The sequence below is a fragment of the Ranitomeya imitator genome, chromosome 6, assembly GCF_032444005.1.
Source record: "Ranitomeya imitator isolate aRanImi1 chromosome 6, aRanImi1.pri, whole genome shotgun sequence".
Lineage (NCBI taxonomy): Eukaryota > Metazoa > Chordata > Amphibia > Anura > Dendrobatidae > Ranitomeya > Ranitomeya imitator.
Window position 1 is genome coordinate 181,905,988 of NC_091287.1, and position 18,796 is coordinate 181,924,783.

Sequence of the window (18,796 nt, forward strand, 5' to 3'; positions counted from 1 at the left end):
GGCCTTCTAAGGCTGCCGTCACACTAGCAGTATTTGGTCAGTATTTTACATCAGTATTCCTCAGCCAAAACCAGGAGTGGAGCAATTAGAGGAAAAGTATAATAGAACCATATGCACCACTTCTGCATTTATCACCTACTCCTGGTTTTGGCTTGCAAATACTGACCAAATACTGCTAGTGTGACGGCAGCCTAACTGTCACCCAGCTTGCTACTTCACCGTCCTGCAGCTCCATCCTACCACCCCCCGCCTCATCTATCCCATTGAGCGTCTGCTCAGTGAGCAGAAGACTCCTTTCCATGTTGTCAATGGATCTGTGTTGCCAGCTGCACATTTAGATCCAGAATCTGGGCTTCCAAATGTACAACGAGCTCACATCTCACACAGCAGTATGCACCCTCGACCGGCTAATCAAGGACTGCATACATGTGGCAAGATGTGCACTGGATGGCATTAACAAGTGGAGCACATTTCCAAGTGGGGATTGCACCAGACAGAACCGTTAAATAAAAAAACAAATGCAAAGTATTAATAAAATACAGACAGCAATTCAGTAATTCCTCCCTTGGAAACTCCCTGAATCCAAAGTCACTAAATCACAAGTCACACTTACCGCCGTTCGCACTTACGTTCAGGTCACACTCGCTAAGCTGAAGATTTAAAGAATATTTTTTTTTTCTTTTTCCCCTCAGCTGCAATCCACCTTGCTGATCAATGCACTTCCAAAAAGGACTTGAGCCCCAAACAGCTGCCCCTTATAAACCTCTAATTATAAGCCCTCACCCTAAGTTAACCCATTGTGAATATAGCTACTCCCAATTCAGCAATTCACACCAATTCACACAGGTATTTGTTAAAGGCTTTCCAAATACCTCTTCACTGAATCACAAGTCACACTTACCGCCGATCACACTTACGCTCAGGTCACACTCAGCTCGTTCACACTCGCTAAGCTAAAGATTTAAAGAATTTTTTTTTCTTTTTCCCCTCAGCTGCAATCCACCTTGCTGTTCAATGCACTTCCAAAAAGTAAGACTCACACCAGTGAAAATAAGTCCTCCAAGTGTGATGAGAGGCTCGCAATGAGGGTGGCTTCTGAACTCTAATCATAGTCTGGATGACTGTTTCGGACAGATCTGTTTTCAAAATCACGGCTTCTACAGCTGTACTGCCTATCTGAGTGCCTGTAAATTTGGTTGGAAGAATGATCATTCGGGCAAAATGTCCCTAGCGGTCCAGAAGAGCCAATGGGAGATCCACAAGGAGACTGATAACATTCTAATTCCCAGCCCTCCTAAGCCAATCTGGAGTAATGAGAATAACTGGAACATATTCTGTCCTGCTCTTTTTGAGAAGTCTGGGTAGAAGTAGTAGAGGTGGAAAGAGATATAAGGCAGAGTGAACTGGGACAAAGAGATTACTAAGGCATCGACTGCAATTGCCTGTGGCAGTGCCGGACAGGGACTATAAAATTCAGCCCTGGCATTTGAAGTTACACAGGCCCACTTGTCACATGGTGACTGTATAATATCTTTGTACACTTGTAGGTTGCAAGATATGGGGTGAGTGTAACACGACTATATAACATATAATTACAGCTGTATCCAGCATTACAGCTCAGTCCTATTTATTGCTTTGAGTTGCAGTACCAAGAATTGAAAAACCGCTACTTTACCTACTTAACTGGATCTCGTAGATAATGAAGGAATTGAGATGACCAAAGGCTATGGAACCTCATTCTGATGCTCCATAAACTTTGCCTACAGCCACTTTTAGTTCCGCTGCGCATCACGACACCCGGTGACTCTGAAGAGCGGTGACATCAGTAACATCACTGCTCTTCGGATATTCCGGGTCTTGTGCTGAGCTCGGCGACTGTGAAGAGCGGTACTGTTACTACAGTCACCGCTCTTCGGAGTTGCTGGATCTCGCCATGTCTGGGCTAATAGTGGGGGTGTCTGATAGACACCTCTCCATTACTTACACCAGGGATTGATAGCAGCTGACATTACGCAGCTGACATCAACCCTAAAAAGCATTACACATACCAGAATTAAATGCTCTGGCGGCTGGGAAAAGCAGTAGAGTTAGCGCTATTCCCAGGCACCGGGTGCTAACTACAACTGTCATCATCCTTGCCTCATCTCCCTGCGAAGCATTTCTGCTGTATTTACATGCGCTGATCTCAGGCCACTAAACGAGTGTGATCGACAATACTGAAGTCATTCACTTGGTTCCCTTCCCCATGACGGCACCTAACGTGAGAGATGGTCCCAGCCCCCCCCAGGAACAGGAAACCTGCATAGGAGATTAAAGATGGGGGCGGCACCTCTCTCCCCAGTTTAGTTTCCTTTTTCTGCGGGGAACCTGCGATGTCGACCCAGAGGGATCGCTCTCTGGAGGTGCCAGTCCGGAGACCGAGGCCCGCGGTGGGAGCAGCTGGCAGCGTATGCGGCCGCATTACTCACAGGTGCTGCAGTAATGGCGTCCTTCCCGCTGGGTGCTCCCCGATGTCCGCTCCTGGCCGGAGCAGAGGCGTGTCCCATCACTAGGCTGGCACTGGGGTGAATGGGAGTACTTCCGGGTTCGACCGGAGGTAGCGTCACACGCCGAGTAGAGCGCTGTGCTGACACTCCCGGGAGGGAGGAAGTTCAGGGGCGCTGACACCGCTCTCTCCTCTATACTATATTAAGAGGCAAGGCATAAGCAGCAGTGCCAATAGCCTCTCCAAACATGGCAGACCCGACTGCGAAATCGCCGGTGCCAGTGGACGTTCCACAGACCCCCGTGGTACTAAAGGTTTCGGTGGGTGAGTGCCTTTGTAAGGCAAATAACATGTCAGTAACTCAGTATCTCTGTATTATATTGTGCAGGAGAGGAATGTTACGGCCAAGCAGAAAAACAAAGTCTGCGCACTCTGTGATAAAGCTCTCCCTAAAACTTATGACAAACGGATCTGTCGTTTATGTATAGAAAAGACTGTGGCCTAGGAGTCCTCATCATTATTCCAAAATATAAAGGCTATCCTTAGGGATGAAGTAAAAATCACAGTAAAGGAGCAAATGAAACAGCATGGGTTACATAGCTCTGAAAATCTACCTCCTAAAACTGCCCAAACCTCTGACATGGAATCAGAAGGCGAACCAGGGGAATTGCCATCTGATGATGATTCAGACTTAGACTCTTCATCAACAATTCCTAAGACTGGTAGTAAAAATAAATCAAATCCCTACTCATCTACAGTACCAATGTCTCCCTTTCGGGGTGTCAGTGGCTCCCAGAATCTTTACGAAGATAATTTCAGAGATAGCGGCGTTGGTAAGAAAGGAAAATATCTTACTAATACCCTATCTAGACGACTTTCTCCTTGTAGCGGACAGCCAGGAAGAATGCGTAATGGCAGTTTCAAAAGTACGAGACCTATTGACCAAATTAGGGTGGTTGATCAATTTAATAAAATCAAAGATGCTTCCAGTCCAGATACAGGAATTCCTGGGAATTCAACTGGACTCAATCAAGCAAATATGTATCTTTCCGGACAGGAAAATCAACACCATAAAACAAAAAATAAATCAAACACAATCAGGCCGGCCCATCTCGTTAAGAGAAGCCATGTCCCTTCTGGGGATGTTGACAGCCACAATCCCAGCGGTTCGGTGGGCACAATTGCATTCAAGGGACCTACAAGTGCGGGACTCTTTAGATTGGTGGCTAAAAATAGAAAATTTAAAAAACGGGGTGCCATAGTCAGTCCAAAATCCAGTGGTGCTAACCGCGGATGCGAGCCCTCTCGGCTGGGGGAGGCACATTTGGAGGATCAGATTCTGCAAGGCAGATGGGATCCTCAGATGAAGTCCGCATCCTCCAACCTAAAGGAGCTAACAGCAGTAAGTTTAGCAGTTCTGCAGACAGAAGAGATTATCAAAGGGGAAACACCTAGTGGTCTTGTCCGACAACAGCACGGCAGTCTCCTACATAAATCGTCAAGGAGGAACAAGGTCAAGATCAAGGTCAAGAAGAAACCAAAAGACTGTTTTCTTGGGCAGAAAATCACCTCCTATCATTGACAAGTATACATCTGAAAGGAACAAACAACCTTGTCGCAGACTTCTTGAGCAGGCATATACTACATCAGAAAGAATGGTCTCTAAATCAGGAAATTTTTTGGGAAATCTGTGCCCTTTGGGGTATCCCACAGATAGACCTCTTTGCCACAAAACAAAACCGGAAGGTAGAAAGGTTCTATTCCCTGAACCCACGAGAGAACCCAGAAGGAGTGGATGCGCTGTTACACTAATGGAACTTCCATCTGGTCTACGCATTTCCCCCAATTCCGCTAATACCGATAGTGTTGAAGAAAATCTGTAAGGATGGGACACGAATAATACTGATCGCACCCTTCTGGCCGAAGAGGGCCTGGTTCACCTGGCTCAGGCGTATGTCCCTATCGGACCCATGGATCCTTCCAGATGTGCCAAATCTACTACACCAGGGTCCAGTGTTCCATCCTCAAGTACACAGTCTACATCTCACTGCCTGGAACTTGAGAGGGGGCTTCTTCTAGCAAAGGGTTTCTCAGCTCCATTAGATTCTACTCTGCTATCCAGCAGGAAAAAACTACATCCAGTAAATACCAAAAAATCTGGGAAAAATTTCTAGAGTTCTCAGGCCGACGCCTATCAACCACCACTCAGAAAGTCCCAATAAGGGAAGTCTTAGAGCTTCTCCAAAAAGTTCTGGAACGGGGGTTACCTACCAGCACCCTGAAGGTGCAAGTTTCAGCGCTTGGCGCCTTATTTGATCAAAAATTGGCTGATCACCCCTGGGTGTACAGGTTCATCCGAGCCTCCTTCACAGTCAGACCATTTAAACCTCGGCCAAATGTTGCTACCTGGGATCTAAATTTAGTGCTCCAGGCCATAACTTCTCCTCCTTTTGAGCCTCCTAACTCCATATCAGAAAAAACTCTTAACCCTAAAAACGGTTCTCCTGGTTGCCCTGACGTCGGCCCGACGCATTAGTGAGATCCAGGCTATCTCTATTGATCCTCCATACACTACAATTCTGGAGGGCATAGTAATAAAAAACAACAACCCGGCCTTCTTACCAAAGGTCAATTCAAAATTCCATAGGGACCAGGAGATAGTTTTACCCTCATTTTGTTCCAATCCAAAATCCCAGGGAGAACAAACCTTTCATTGCCTTTATGGCTGTCTAAGAGCTGCAAGACATGCGGCGACACAAACATATTTTTCGAGCACGCTACAATACTCGATTAGGACACGAACCTGCTCGGATAACGCCTTCTTTGAGCACGCTCGCTCATCACTAGTAGTGACTCATTTGGTGTATTATTTCTACCTGGATGCAGTCTCCTTTTTCTGTACAGGGTGCTATATGCCCGTCAGAAAGAGGCCAAGACATTAAGGCAATCATCCTGTGTAATGTAGCCTACAGACCTATTTTAGTATGAGGAATATTCCTGCTAACATTCAAAACAAAGGTTCTCATTCCATTTTGATGTCATCTGTCAGGTTATACTTCTGGAAGACATAAGAATGCCATATGTTTCCATAACCCATACCACTGGCTTGTGTAATGCACATATAATAGTGGAATGGCCTTTGGTGTTCTGTATGCCCTAAGCTTCATGACTCATAAAAAGCAATATACTTCTTTAAAAAGAAGACATTGGATTGTTAACCATTTACACTTTGTGTTAATACCCACAAATGTCGTTACCTATCCAAATCATTTGACTGTCTATGTTCCTTCTCTTCAGGGTGGAAAAGGAAGGATTGGAGTAGTGATATCATCATATATGCACTTTACTAATGTATCTGCAAGGTAAATATCCATAAATGCATGTATTTTCAGTGTTTTATTATGCCTACATTAGAAGGCTGTTCCTGTCGTCTTGATTGCATAAAGCATTTTTGTAAATACAAGCAACTTTGCAATTTATTTATTTAAACTAGATGGTGGCCCGATTCTAACGCATCGGGTATTCTAGAATATGCATGTCCACGTAGTATATTGCCCAGCCACATAGTATATTGCCCAGTCACGTAGTATATTGGCCAGCACAGAGCCACGTAGTATAGAGACTTAAAAAAAAAAATTAAACATATACTCACCTATAGCCCGTTGAAGTCCTGCTATACTCACCATCCGCCGCCTTTCTCGCTCCTCGCCACGCTCCCTGGATCGCTCCATTGCAAGCGGCAGCTTCCGGTGCCAGGGCTGGTGTGAGCAGGACCTATGATGACGTTGCGGTCACATGACCGTGATGTCACGGCAGGTCCTTGTCGCACACCAGCCCTGGGATGGGACCGACCGGAAGCTGCCGCTTGCAGTGGAGCGGTCCTGGGAGCGTGGCGAGGAGCGAGAAAGGCGGCGGAGGGTGAGTATAGCGGGTTTTTTGTTTTATTTATTATTTTTAACATGACATATTTTTACTATTGATGCCGCCTAGGCAGCATCAATAGTAAATAGTTGGGGACACACAGGGTTAATAGCAGCGGTTACACCGCGGGCCGTTACCGCTGCCATTAACCCTGTGTGAGTGGAGGGGATTACGGAGTGGGCGCCGGGCAGTGAGTGCAGGGGAGTAGAGGAGGGACTAATCGGACTGTGGCCGTCGCTGATTGGTCGCGGCAGCCATGACAGGCAGCTGCCGAGACCAATCAGCAAATGAATAACCGTGACAGAAGGACAGACAGACGGAAGTACACCTTAGACAATTATGTATATAGATGTAGCCTTGTTCTTCAATTACCTTTTCCTTTATTTTATTATTAGAAGGAATCTGTCAGCATGTTTTTGCCTCCTATTCTTAGAAGCATACTTTAGACACAGATATCCTGATTCCAGTCATGAATTGGTTAGTGAGCTGCTTGCAGTTGTTCTGATACAATCACAGTCTGTAGATTCTAATGTGAGGACTAGTTGACCTGCTGCCATGTAGTCCTCCATATCCATGAGCTCTGTATAACCCTATCCCCACTTTTCTGCCTATGCAAAGTGTACACAGAAAGCTGCCAGTCAGTTGTTAGCGTTATACAGAGCTCAGGATTTAGAGAACTGCTAGATCTGCAGCAGATAAAGCTGTCATTTTATCAAAACTGCAGCAAGCCGACAGTAAGTGGCACATCACTGGAGTCATGGCCTCTGCCCCATATTATACTGCTCTTGGATGGGGTAGCAAAATCTCGGTGACTTATATATTTATCAAAGGAAGCATCCACTGCTGCTGTCTAGAACCAGGAAGCAGTGGGCGAGCATGCAGAGTGTTTACAAGTTCTTTGGTGCTGAGCTTGTAAGTACTGCACTGAAGCTGGCCGAGATCGATGGGGTGCCGGGTTAGCTCCAGATCCCATAAAGCTTTGGTCCCAGAATGCTTTCAGTTATGCAGAGGAAAAGCTGCCCGATATGAAAGCATCAGAGCACGTACAGTGCAGGATAGCAGCGCAATTATGCAGCTGACTTGAACAGTCAATCAAACAGCAGTGCCCAGCAGTCAGGAAGTGGCGAGGCTGGGGAGCAGTGCGCTCCATGTTTGGTCCAATTATACATTTCTTCTGAGTGGCTCTGTGGTAGGAACTGGCAGCACATAACAGACACCTGTGTTGCATCCATGTACTGTCCGTTACATGCTTGACGTTGGATAGCCGACATCTCATTCAGATCACCTATTTTCCCGAGCATCCCATAAGCTTGCACATGTGCACCGCTATTCCATTGGGTAAAGATGGACACTTCTTACTTTCTTGTACATAAAAGGGTTAGACGTGTTAAATTGACATACCGTACTTGTTACTTGTTTTGCTGGATATTAGATTCTGTGGGACAGTCCGAGTCCAAATGAGATGGAAGAAATAGCTGGGATTTCTAGTGTTAAGTGCCTCATACCCTTGTGAAAATGACCATACCAAGACGTGCCTCACTAAAATCCACAGTATTGCCACGAATCCCTGACACTCCTGTATAGTTTGTTATTGATAAAGGCCAAATGCGCACGAAACGTTTTGCATTGACTACCTACATTAAAAGTAAAAAAAAAAATCATCCTTCAGTTGAGTGCCTAGTTTATTTTGTATTAGTTCATGGTGTGGGATCCTACTACGGCACCATCCTTGGGCTACTTTCACGCTAGCGTCAGATTCGGCCCGTCGCAATGCGTCGGGCCGAGATTCCGACGCTAGCGTTTGATGCGCTGCACAACGGAGGCAGTGGATGCATTTCTCCGGCGCATCCGCTGCCCCATTGTGAGGTGGGGGCGGAGTTCCGGCTGCACATGCGCGGTCGGAAAAAGCGGTCCGTCGGCAGCAAAAAAAACGTTACATTTAAAGTTTTTTGCTCCCGGCGGTCCGCCAAAACACGGCGCAACCATCACACGACGGTTTGCGACGTGTGTCAATTCGTCGCAATGCGTCGGCAATGTTACTCTATGGGGCAAAAACGCATCCTGCAAACAACTTTGCAGGATGCGTTTTTTCCCCTAAACGATGCATTGTGACGTATTGAAAACAACGCTAGTGTGAAAGTAGTCTTAGTAGTTCACATGGTTCTCTATTAGTACTATCTCCTCAGTGCAAGACCTATGAAAGCCCGCATAGAGCTTGCTAAAAAATACATGAAGGACTTCCAGACTATGAGAAATAAGATTATCTGGTCTGATGAGATGAAGATAGACCTTTTTGGTCATAATTCTAAGCAGTATGTGTGGAGAAAACCAGGCACTGCTCATCAGCTGCCCAATACAATCCCAACAGTGAAACATGGTGGTGGCAGCATCATGCTATGAGGATGTTTTTCAGCTGCAGGGACAGGACGACTGGATGTCATTGAAGGAAACATGAATGTGGCCAAGACTCATGGCTGTACTAGCTCAAAAGGCTGCTTCTACTCAATACTGAGCAAAGGGTCTGAATACTTATGACCATGTGATATTTCAGTTTGTTTTTTTAAAATTTGCAAATATTTCTACATTTCTGTTTTTTTTCAGTCAAGATGGGGTGCAGAGTGTACATTAAAGAGAAAAAAATTTAATTTTTTGAATTTACCAAATGGCTGCAATGAAACAGAGTGAAAAATTTAAAGGGGCCGGAATACTTTACCTACCCACTGTAACTTTTAGTTTCTTTATAAATGTCTGAATTTTCTGGGATTAATTACGGTACTTAATTTGTTTTCTTTTAAAAATGCGCAGTAACTTATTCCTTCGTAAATGTTCCTGTCTCTTTTCAGCGCTGACCAAGCTCTAGATCGTTTTGCCATGAAGAAGTTTTTTGATGATAAACTATCATTACTTATGCAGCCATCTCAAATAAGGTGGGTGTTTTTGTGATGTAGCAGATGTGATCATGTAACCTCAAAGTGCGCATCAATGCAATATATTAATATGTATTCTAAAAAGACTTCACGTCTTTGTATGCTTAGACTTTAAATGCTTTATCCTTATCTAGATAACCAATTTTGATTTCCCGCTGTTTGACTAAGGCAGGGTTCACATTAGCTTATAGCATCCAATGTGATATGGAAATGACACGCTGTTAAAACTCTGCTGCAACCGTGAGCCAGGAGTCATTCTACTGTGCTCCGGTCAGCTTGCATGTGTGAATCACAGCACAGGTGAGGAAAAGTCTCCATCTCCTCCATTGCCTGTCTCTGCATGTATCTGACTGCACTCAGATGACATCCGAGAGCAGTCCAATGTTTTGCACACACCCATTGACTTGTATGTGTGTGTGCCGTGCAATATCGGCTGCCACTTGCAGCATGCTGCAATTATTTTTCTCACGGCGTTTCGGCATGAGATAAAATTCACAGATCTGCTCTGCCTCATTCAACAACACTGGGCAGGGTGCAATGATAGATTGTCTTGCATTGCACTCCTTTATATTATACGCCAGTGTGAGCGAGCCTTAATAATGGAACTGTGAAGGCTGCAGCCCATCAGCTGATGCTGATAGACTGCAGTGATCACGTGACTTAACCAGTGTCACAAGATTGCTCATGGACACTACTCGGAGTGGAGGAGCAGCAGTGGCGGTAGGAGGGAAGTATCTTTATTTTATTTTGTTTGTATTCATTCAAAACGTTGGACCATTCAAAAGGGTTTGTTTAGAAGTGGTCATCTCCTTTAGGCTCCTTTTCTAAACCGGACATCTGTAAAATATCACATTTGTAAGTACACAGTGGAAAGCAAGAATAATTTTGGTATTAATCTCTTTCAAATATTTATTTGCCAATTTTTTGGGAGACTTATGAGTATCTGTTATAATTGGAAGAGTCAAGTTTTACCAAATACACCAAATGAAAAAAAGTATCCAAATGTGTGATATACATTGCTATATCTGTAGGATAAATATGCATGACTCGTGTTAATAATATGCCATTTTCCTTTGTTAGATATGTCAATTTTCTGAATGGACTGCTATCAGGGATGGAAAAGATGAATGCAACCCCTCTGTTTTTGCATTACGTCATTCTCCATGGTATTCCTAATTTTGATGCAGGTGGATGTGAGTACCTAAATCGTCACTACTGTTTCAACAAACTTTTAATAAATTAACTACAAAATAATAAAACAAACTTTATGATCCATTTTATCAGACAAATCTGCTCCTATCTCCAGTTATAAGCTACTTCTAGCCCACTCCTGGACGTCCTGAATTTGTTATATACTCTGAAGTGCTGCTCCAATCCGACTTGGTCAAAGAATACTGCAGTCTATGGGAGGGGAGGAAAGAGTGAGGGACACTCCGAATATGGAGAGACCGGTTAGACACCGGAAAATCGAGTATCAACTTTCAGCGAATGCATTTCAGTTCAATGCTGGATTAACAGCCACACTGCTCACTACTGTTGTATAATGTCTTCCACGATACTATTCACCCACTAGGTCAGAGACTACTGCAAAATTATAGATGGAGCCTGCAGAGGTGAAATAGGCAGGATGCAAGTCATACAACGACCAGAAATGGTGTTATTCCGCCTGTTCACACGGCAGCATATTCCGAAATGTTCTACAACCGCCAGGTTCTGTAAAAGATTATAAGCAGTCATTTGTGGACAATAGATGAGAAAATATCTGAAAGTTTAGTACAAGTAAAGTTAGAACATACAGTTTACAAATTTCCTAAAGATTGCTTTAAACACTACTCCAGCGTTAACCCCATCACGACATATGACATAAACTTGCATCATTTGTCACGTCCCTTCTTTTTCCTGGCACATGACAGCTGATTTAATCCAGTAAATCAGTAATCTAGTAAAAAGGGGAAAGAAAAGTTTTAAAAAAAATATGGAAAAAAAATAAAACAAAACGCAAGCTCATATCTCTTTCCTTTTGCCCCATTAAAAAGAAAACAAAAAAAATACACATATGGTATCTTTAATTATACAGAAAGGTCCAAGACTGTTATTTTAGGCACTTCAACAGATACACATATTACACTTCGAACCAAATAATGGGTCAAGTACTGAAGAGATCCATAATAAAAATTAGACTTTATAATTCATTAAAACATGATAATAAAATAAGCAGAGATGTCACAAAAAGGGACGCTAAGAGGTGTCACTCAGAGTACTGTATAATATATATACTTGTAGTTATTTGCACTATCAAAAAAATGCCATAGGGAGCCATAGATTAATGGGATAAATCAGGTAATGTACACTGACATAATCACTGCACTATTGGATCATAATTGACTCACTATTGTTACCGTATGTTATTCCTTACTATAAACAGTAAAAACCATGGGACTCTCCACTCTACTGGTGCTATGTTATAGGTGTGTAAACTCGGGGCTGCCCTCTTAACTTAATATCTACAACAGTGTGACAGCAGCCCTGAATGCTAAATTACCCCCAGCATCACGGCGAGACACGGTGAGACCGATGGAAATAAAGTGCTTGGTGACTTAATTCATTTACCTGGTAGGGGTTAAGTTAAGAAGGCTCCGTTATCTGAGGTCACCTCGGCGTCCACCCACCCCCATGCGCGTTTTGCTGCCAGCTTCTTCTGGGGGCAACTTGTGCGTGTAATGTAAGGCTGAGGACACCAATTCTCCACATCACGCCATTTTGAATGTTTTCGAACAGCAGTGTACTACAATAAAAAAACACCTGTAAAGTCGAAGCCAACTTTCTAAATCCATAATCTACGATATTTCTCATCACCAGACAGAGCAGAACCACAGAATACTCTCTATAAATTAACTTGGGCAGGTCTTTTTAAATTTGTGATTTGCGATATCTGTATTTAATATGTACCAACAAGCGCCATCTTGACCGGCAGAATACGCTAAGGCGTTAGTGTAACATGCCGTACAGCTCTTCTGATCGCTCATCGTATCCATCTGTGTCCCTTAGTGTTGGTAGTGTATACATCTGTTTGGTAATCTAGAGGGGGGAGTAGACCTTCTTGTATCCCCTGACAAATCCTCTGACATACAACATGTGTTCAGTCACGCTGAGAGCTGCCCAGTTGCAGTTATGTGTTTGTGTTCAGCCATACGCCGAGCCATCAGCTGTCACTGTCGGCAGTGTTACAGCTGGCCGTCTGTCGCTAAGGAGCAGACACAGTAAACTGTTCATTATCTCTGGATGTATCTGAGAATCTGCTGCTTTTTGTTACAGTTCAAACAGAATATCTTTTGTTATTTCAACGAACTTTGCGTAAGTCAGTAATACAAGTGAAGATAAGAAACTTATTTCCTATAACTGAAAATTTCCACTTTCTCAAATCGTCAATCACTAAATGTGCACTTACATTCACTGATTATCGTGAATGAGAGTTTCTAGGTTGAAAAGTATAGGGTTAAAAAAAAAATATATAAGTATAGGTTAAAAAAAGCTTACATAAAAATCATTATTCTCAGCAGCATATTCTCCTGTGTAAACAGGACACGTGCTGCCGAGGACCATGACAATCTACGTGCACACAACAATCTATTGCTAATGGGAAGTGCTCTCGGCTTGTCTAAGCAGGCAGGTATGACTACCTATCGGCAAACACAGCCAATTGGCAGTCAAAGTGTAAGCCCACCTTTATTCTCCTCCGCTATTCCCCTCATGCTATGTGCAATAATTATTACTTTCAGTTCACTAATGAACTGTCTTGAGGGAGCAGAAATCAGAGAGGTTCACTGAGGATCAGGTTTGGGCTGGTGTCCATTGAAGTGCTGTTGAACTATGTAGAGGTGAGGGGGAGGAAGCGGCTCCATTTTGTAAACTTAGGCTTGTTTCATATTTGCGTTTTTTGCCATTGCGTTTTTGTGCAAAAAAATGCATGCGTTTTTTTCCCTATACTTAACATTAAAAATGCATGCGTTTTTTTTTGCCGCAAAAAAACATATTGCTGTCTATGTAAACGCATGCGTTTTTAAGCACATGCGTTTGCATGCGTTTTTAAACGCATGCCTTTTAATAGAAAAACGCAAGAATAAACACTGATAAGCCACCCCCCAACCCTAACCCTAAGGGATCCTAACCCTAAGGATCCCTAGGGTTAGGGTTAGGATCCCTAGGGTTAGGGTTAGGATCCCTAGGGTTAGGGTTAGGATCCCTAAGGTTACTAAGGGATCCTAACCCTAACCCTAGCTATTTCTGTTTATAGTGGGTTTTCTAGTTGATTTTGATGATTAGCAGCTGTCACACACTTCTCATCATGCGTTTCAAAAATGCAAACGCAGGAAAAAACGCATGTAAACACGTCAAAACGCCGCGTTTGTTTTAACACATCAAAAAACGCATGCGTCTAAAAAACGCAGCGTTTAAACGCGTTTAAACGCGTTTTTTTCACCACATGCATATGCGTTTAAAACGTTGCGTTTTTAAACGTTAATGTGAAACCAGCCTTACACTGTAAGCTTATATTGTCTCTGTACACGGCAGGATGTGTGTGTGCTTTATGGTAGCTGCGATGATAGTAATATGTCATTATCTGGGGATACATTCCCGTTCAGCATGAATGTGCCATTATACCGCAACATACACCCTTACACTCTTTACATTAATGTTACATTTTTGTTGTTGCAGTATGTCGACCTTTCATAAAAATCTACCAGGCAATGCAACCTGTGTATACATCAGGAATATAGTAAGTAATTTCTGTCTTAAATACTCCAGAATAACAAGGTTAATGTAGATGGTATTTGAGGTCTGTGGAATTTTTTTTATATTGTTTGTGACTTTTACCATTTGTCATTTAATTTTTTTTTAAAAAGAGAGAAATCTTCAAATGCCATGTACTGAAGTACTTGCTCATTTAGTTACAATAGACGCTTCTTTGTGTTCAGACTCCCAGCGTGGGTTTGTTTTTCCTCTTAACTCTTAGAATTTTCAGCTCCGCATTTTCCAAATTTTAAATATACCGTAGATTGTATAAATGTATAATTTATACATTTCCCTATGTATTTCTATAGGTAAATGACTATCATTATTATCCATAGTTTGGAGGCAGGGGTGGGAATTACCTTTGCTCTATCAGTCATAATGGTTTTTATATTTTATTATCTGAAAAATGATACAAACATTGTAGGCATTTTAACCATCTTCACAGTTGTGAAATGTTAATAGCGAAAGTGTTATCACCCCAAAGTTGTGATGTCTCATCAGCTAAGGCTTTGCAGTTCTTATAAACCCCCGTAAAACCGCTTTGGTCAGTTGGAGAAGCTGCAGCAGACTATACATTTTCATTGCAGAGGCCCCTCTGTCACTTGGACAACTCGCTTATCAATGTCCCCATGATTCTACATGAAATCAGACATAAAAATGTATATTAACCTACTGGAGGGGCAAAGCTCGTGCACCCTCTGTACCCTTCTGATCTCCTGACATAAACAATGTCCTGTTAGCTTTGCAGTCAGCAGCATGTTCGTCACATTGTTTGTCAGGAGGCCACAGTATACCCAGGACTCAGGGCATCCATCTGGAAGGTAACTATGTTTTTTGAAACTATGCAGCATCTTGGGGATTTTAATAAAGGGTTGTCTAGTAGTGGATATCCCTTGTAAGGAGAGGAGCACTCTATGATCATCATGTACCATAAAAGGGCACATGAAAAGGGTTGCACCAATTAAGGCTGTATTTTAACATGCAAATTTTAAATAAAGCTAGACGTTGGTCATAACAAAAAAGAAATATATTAAGGGGCTAATCCTTTTAACCCCTTCATAACCCCTTTTTGTGTTGGCCACAATCTTGGTAATTTAGCGGTCAAAAGCAACAATGGCATGTGGATGGTTGACAGAGGGAGGACACTCCATCTTTCACCCAATCAGCACCCCCTGCTGTATTCTGATTCTGACAAAACCTCCAATGGAGCAATAAACTGTAATGTTAAAGGGAACCTGTCACCCCGTTTTTTGAGATTGAGATATAAATACTGTTAAATAGGGCCTGCGCTGTGTGTTACTATAGTGTATGTAGTGTACCCCGATTCCCCACCTATGCTGAGAAATACATTACCAAAGTCGCCGTTTTCGCCTGTCAATCAGGCTGGTCAGGTCGGGTGGGCGTGGTGACATCGCTCTTTTCTTCCCCAGCTTTCCGTTGGTGGCGTAGTGGTGTGCGCATGTCCAGAGTTCCGAATCCCCTGCGCGCACGTGAAGCAAAAGCGCGCGTTCTGCGCTATTGCCCCTGTCATCGGTGGGGGCGGCCATCTTCCTGGGGCCGCGCGTGCGCAGATCGAGTGCTCTGCTGCAGGGGGCTTCAGGAAAATGGCCGCGGGATGCCGCGCGTGCGCATTAGAGATCGCGGCGGCCATTTTCCCAAAGCCGAGATGCAAACTCGGCTTTGGGAAAATGGCCGCCGCGATCTCTAATGCGCACGCGCGGCATCCCGCGGCCATTTTCCTGAAGCCCCGTGCAGCAGAGCACTCGATCTGCGCACACGCGGCCCCAGGAAGATGGCCGCCCCCACCGATGACAGGGGCAATAGCGCAGAACGCGCGCTTTTGCTTCACGTGCGCGCAGGGTATTCGGAACTCTGGACATGCGCACACCACTACGCCACCAACGGAAAGCTGGGGAAGAAAAGAGCGATGTCACCACGCCCATCTGACCAGACCAGCCTGATTGACAGGCGAAAACGGCGACTTTGGTAATGTGTTTCTCAGCATAGGTTGGGAATCGGGGTACACTACATACACTATAGTAACACACAGCGCAGGCCCTATTTAACAGTATTTATATCTCAATCTCAAAAAAAGGGGTGACAGGTTCCCTTTAAGGATTCCATTTGAATTCCATGTGGCCTTTTTTGCTGCGGTTTCCCATCTTGTTAGGCATGCACAAAAGTGTGGTTCACCATTGTTTTGTGAATGCCTAAAAAAGATTGGAGATTGCTGGAAGGGAGACTATATGGAATCCAAAGGGACTCACATGCTTCCTACATCTAATAGCCCTCTGTGTCTGTACTGTTACATACTTAGGCTGAAAACCAGTTTATGAAGCTTTATATGAACACCCGATTCTTACACTATGGCTGGTCCGAACAACGAAAGCAATTGTTTACCATCCAACTTTCGTGTCTCCCATTTTCCTCGTAGACTGTAAGCTTGCGAGCTGGGCCCTCATTCCTCTTGATATCGGTTTTGATCTATGTCTAGATGACATTTTGCTGATCTGGCAGGAACCTAAGAAACAACTACAAGAATTCATGTCATCTCTGAATGTGAATGATCTTAACATCTTTGTGACCTATAAGTATGATGGGGACATGATAGATTTCTTAGATGTTAAACTTAAGCGGAATAGCCAGGGTGAGATACAAACAGATATATTCCGTAAGTCTACCTCCACCAACATGCTTCTGCACGCCACTTCCTCCCATCCTGGTCATATGATCCAATCTATCCCCACTGGACAATTTCTGCGTCTTCGCAGACTCTGTTCGACGGATAATGATTTTATGATACAAGCCAAAGATTTGAGACATCGATTGATTGAATGGGGTTATAGCAACCGTAAAATAAAGAAGGCCTTTAATAGGCCAAGACACGCTCTATTATACGGGGCAAAGGATAACAAAGATCAGGATATTGTTCGCTTTGTGACCAGTTTCCACTCTCATTTTCCACACATGAGAAGGGCATTAGAGAGGTCCTGGCATATTCTAAGGGCCGACCCCATCATCTCGAGGTTTTTACCGGAGAAGGCATCTGTTACAGCTAGGCGGTCTAGGAATCTATGAGACCATTTGGTCCATAGTCATTATGTAGGGGAACCTAGAACTACTTTTCTTGAAGCACCGGTAGATAGGTGTGGATGAGTCCCCTGTGGTCGATATGTGGCTTGCCCCAATATTGATCGTTGCGATACCTTTACAAACTCAAGTGGCTCTCGACAGTTTGAGATTAGGAAAAGAATCTCGTGCACGGACAAAAATGTGATTTACTATGCGGTATGTCCGTGCAATAAAATATATGGGGGCTTGACCACATGGCAGCTGAAGGTGCGTATTAGGGAGCATGTTCGTGGTATTGCGGCTGCAGCGACCCAGGTGGGACACATCCACGCTGAAGACCCTTCCACGCCATTTTAAAGAGTATCACAATTGTGACCGGAGTCTCCTTAGGGTTCGTGCGATCGATAAATTGGAGGTTGGTATCTGGGGTGGTGGAACCTCAAATAGACTAGCACAGATGGAGTTCAGGTGGATTTGGACTCTTCATACAGTCCATCCATCTGGACTCAATGAAAATATAAGCTTTGGCCCATTTCTATGAATTGTGTCCCATCTCTCCGTATACCTGTGACCATGGTTCTTGTTGCACATTGAAATGTCACCTGGTATGTGTATATGTTTTTAATTAATTCTTTTATTATTTTTTTAACAGTAGTAGTTATTACTTTATAAGCGTATTACAGTTTGGCCCCTTATCTTTATGTGGTTTGATCATCAGCGCCATTTGCCATCCTACTTCATATTATGTCCAGCTACTGAAAGTATGATATAATGGAGAATGAATTTAATATGTGCTTTAATGGACTATTGGACCCAATGGCTTGAAGAACAGAAACTATGCCTCTACTAAATATCAGAAGTTAATGTCACTGGTGTTCTTGTTTATATTGCTATAAGTATTGTGTTATTGTTATTAGGTGATTCGGTTCTAATATGTAGCGGGTGACGCTCGTATGATTCCCAGCACTGAGACATGACGTTCCTGACCTGTACGCGCGCATCTGCCTTCCTCCGCTACACCGGGTGGCTTTCAGCATCTCATCATAGATGGTGGTGTCCTACAGGACCTGCCGTCACGTTACATGACGCCGCCCGGCGTCGCGGTTGGCATGGAGATGTGCGTGTCATTCTAGGAAGAGGAACGTCACTTCTGGTCATGTGGGACGCTGATCCAAGCCGCAATAGTGGCGGTAAGAGTATAAATAAGATCCACATTAGTGAGATGCAAACCCCCTGAGGAAGGAAGGTCCGAAACGTGCGTCGGGGCGGACGCGCTGGAACTGATCCATGCTATATCTCCTGAACTGCCGGTAACTATTGTTATTTATTATACTGTGTGCACTTAGCCTGCCTGTTGATTTTTGGACATGGTTTAGACTAATGAATTATTATGGCCCGGTGTTCTTGAGGGATATGATGGAGGTAATAGACGATTGAATATACTTGGTATGACATATTATTGTGATTTACGGTTGGATTAATATTGATACCTCCTAGACACTGGTTTAGGTCCTAGTGTGGCCACATTTTTGCATTTTACTTATGTGACAAATTTTGTGTGACTATTCCCCCTTACCCTTGTTTTCTGTGTTTTTAA

The 18,796-nt window shown here is 43.7% G+C and overlaps 1 protein-coding gene across 4 annotated transcripts in view; it reads left to right on the forward strand.

Moving 5' to 3' along the window:
* The window catches only part of TNS3 (tensin 3), a 515,174-nt gene that overhangs the window by 319,215 nt on the left and 177,163 nt on the right, over positions 1-18,796 (forward strand). For all 4 annotated transcript variants that reach the window (XM_069730367.1, XM_069730368.1, XM_069730369.1 and 1 more), the window contains 4 exons: positions 5,783-5,847; positions 9,250-9,333; positions 10,414-10,526; positions 14,050-14,110. In XM_069730367.1, the coding sequence (XP_069586468.1) occupies positions 5,783-5,847; positions 9,250-9,333; positions 10,414-10,526; positions 14,050-14,110 (323 nt within the window). The remainder of the gene's footprint in view (positions 1-5,782; positions 5,848-9,249; positions 9,334-10,413; positions 10,527-14,049; positions 14,111-18,796) is intronic.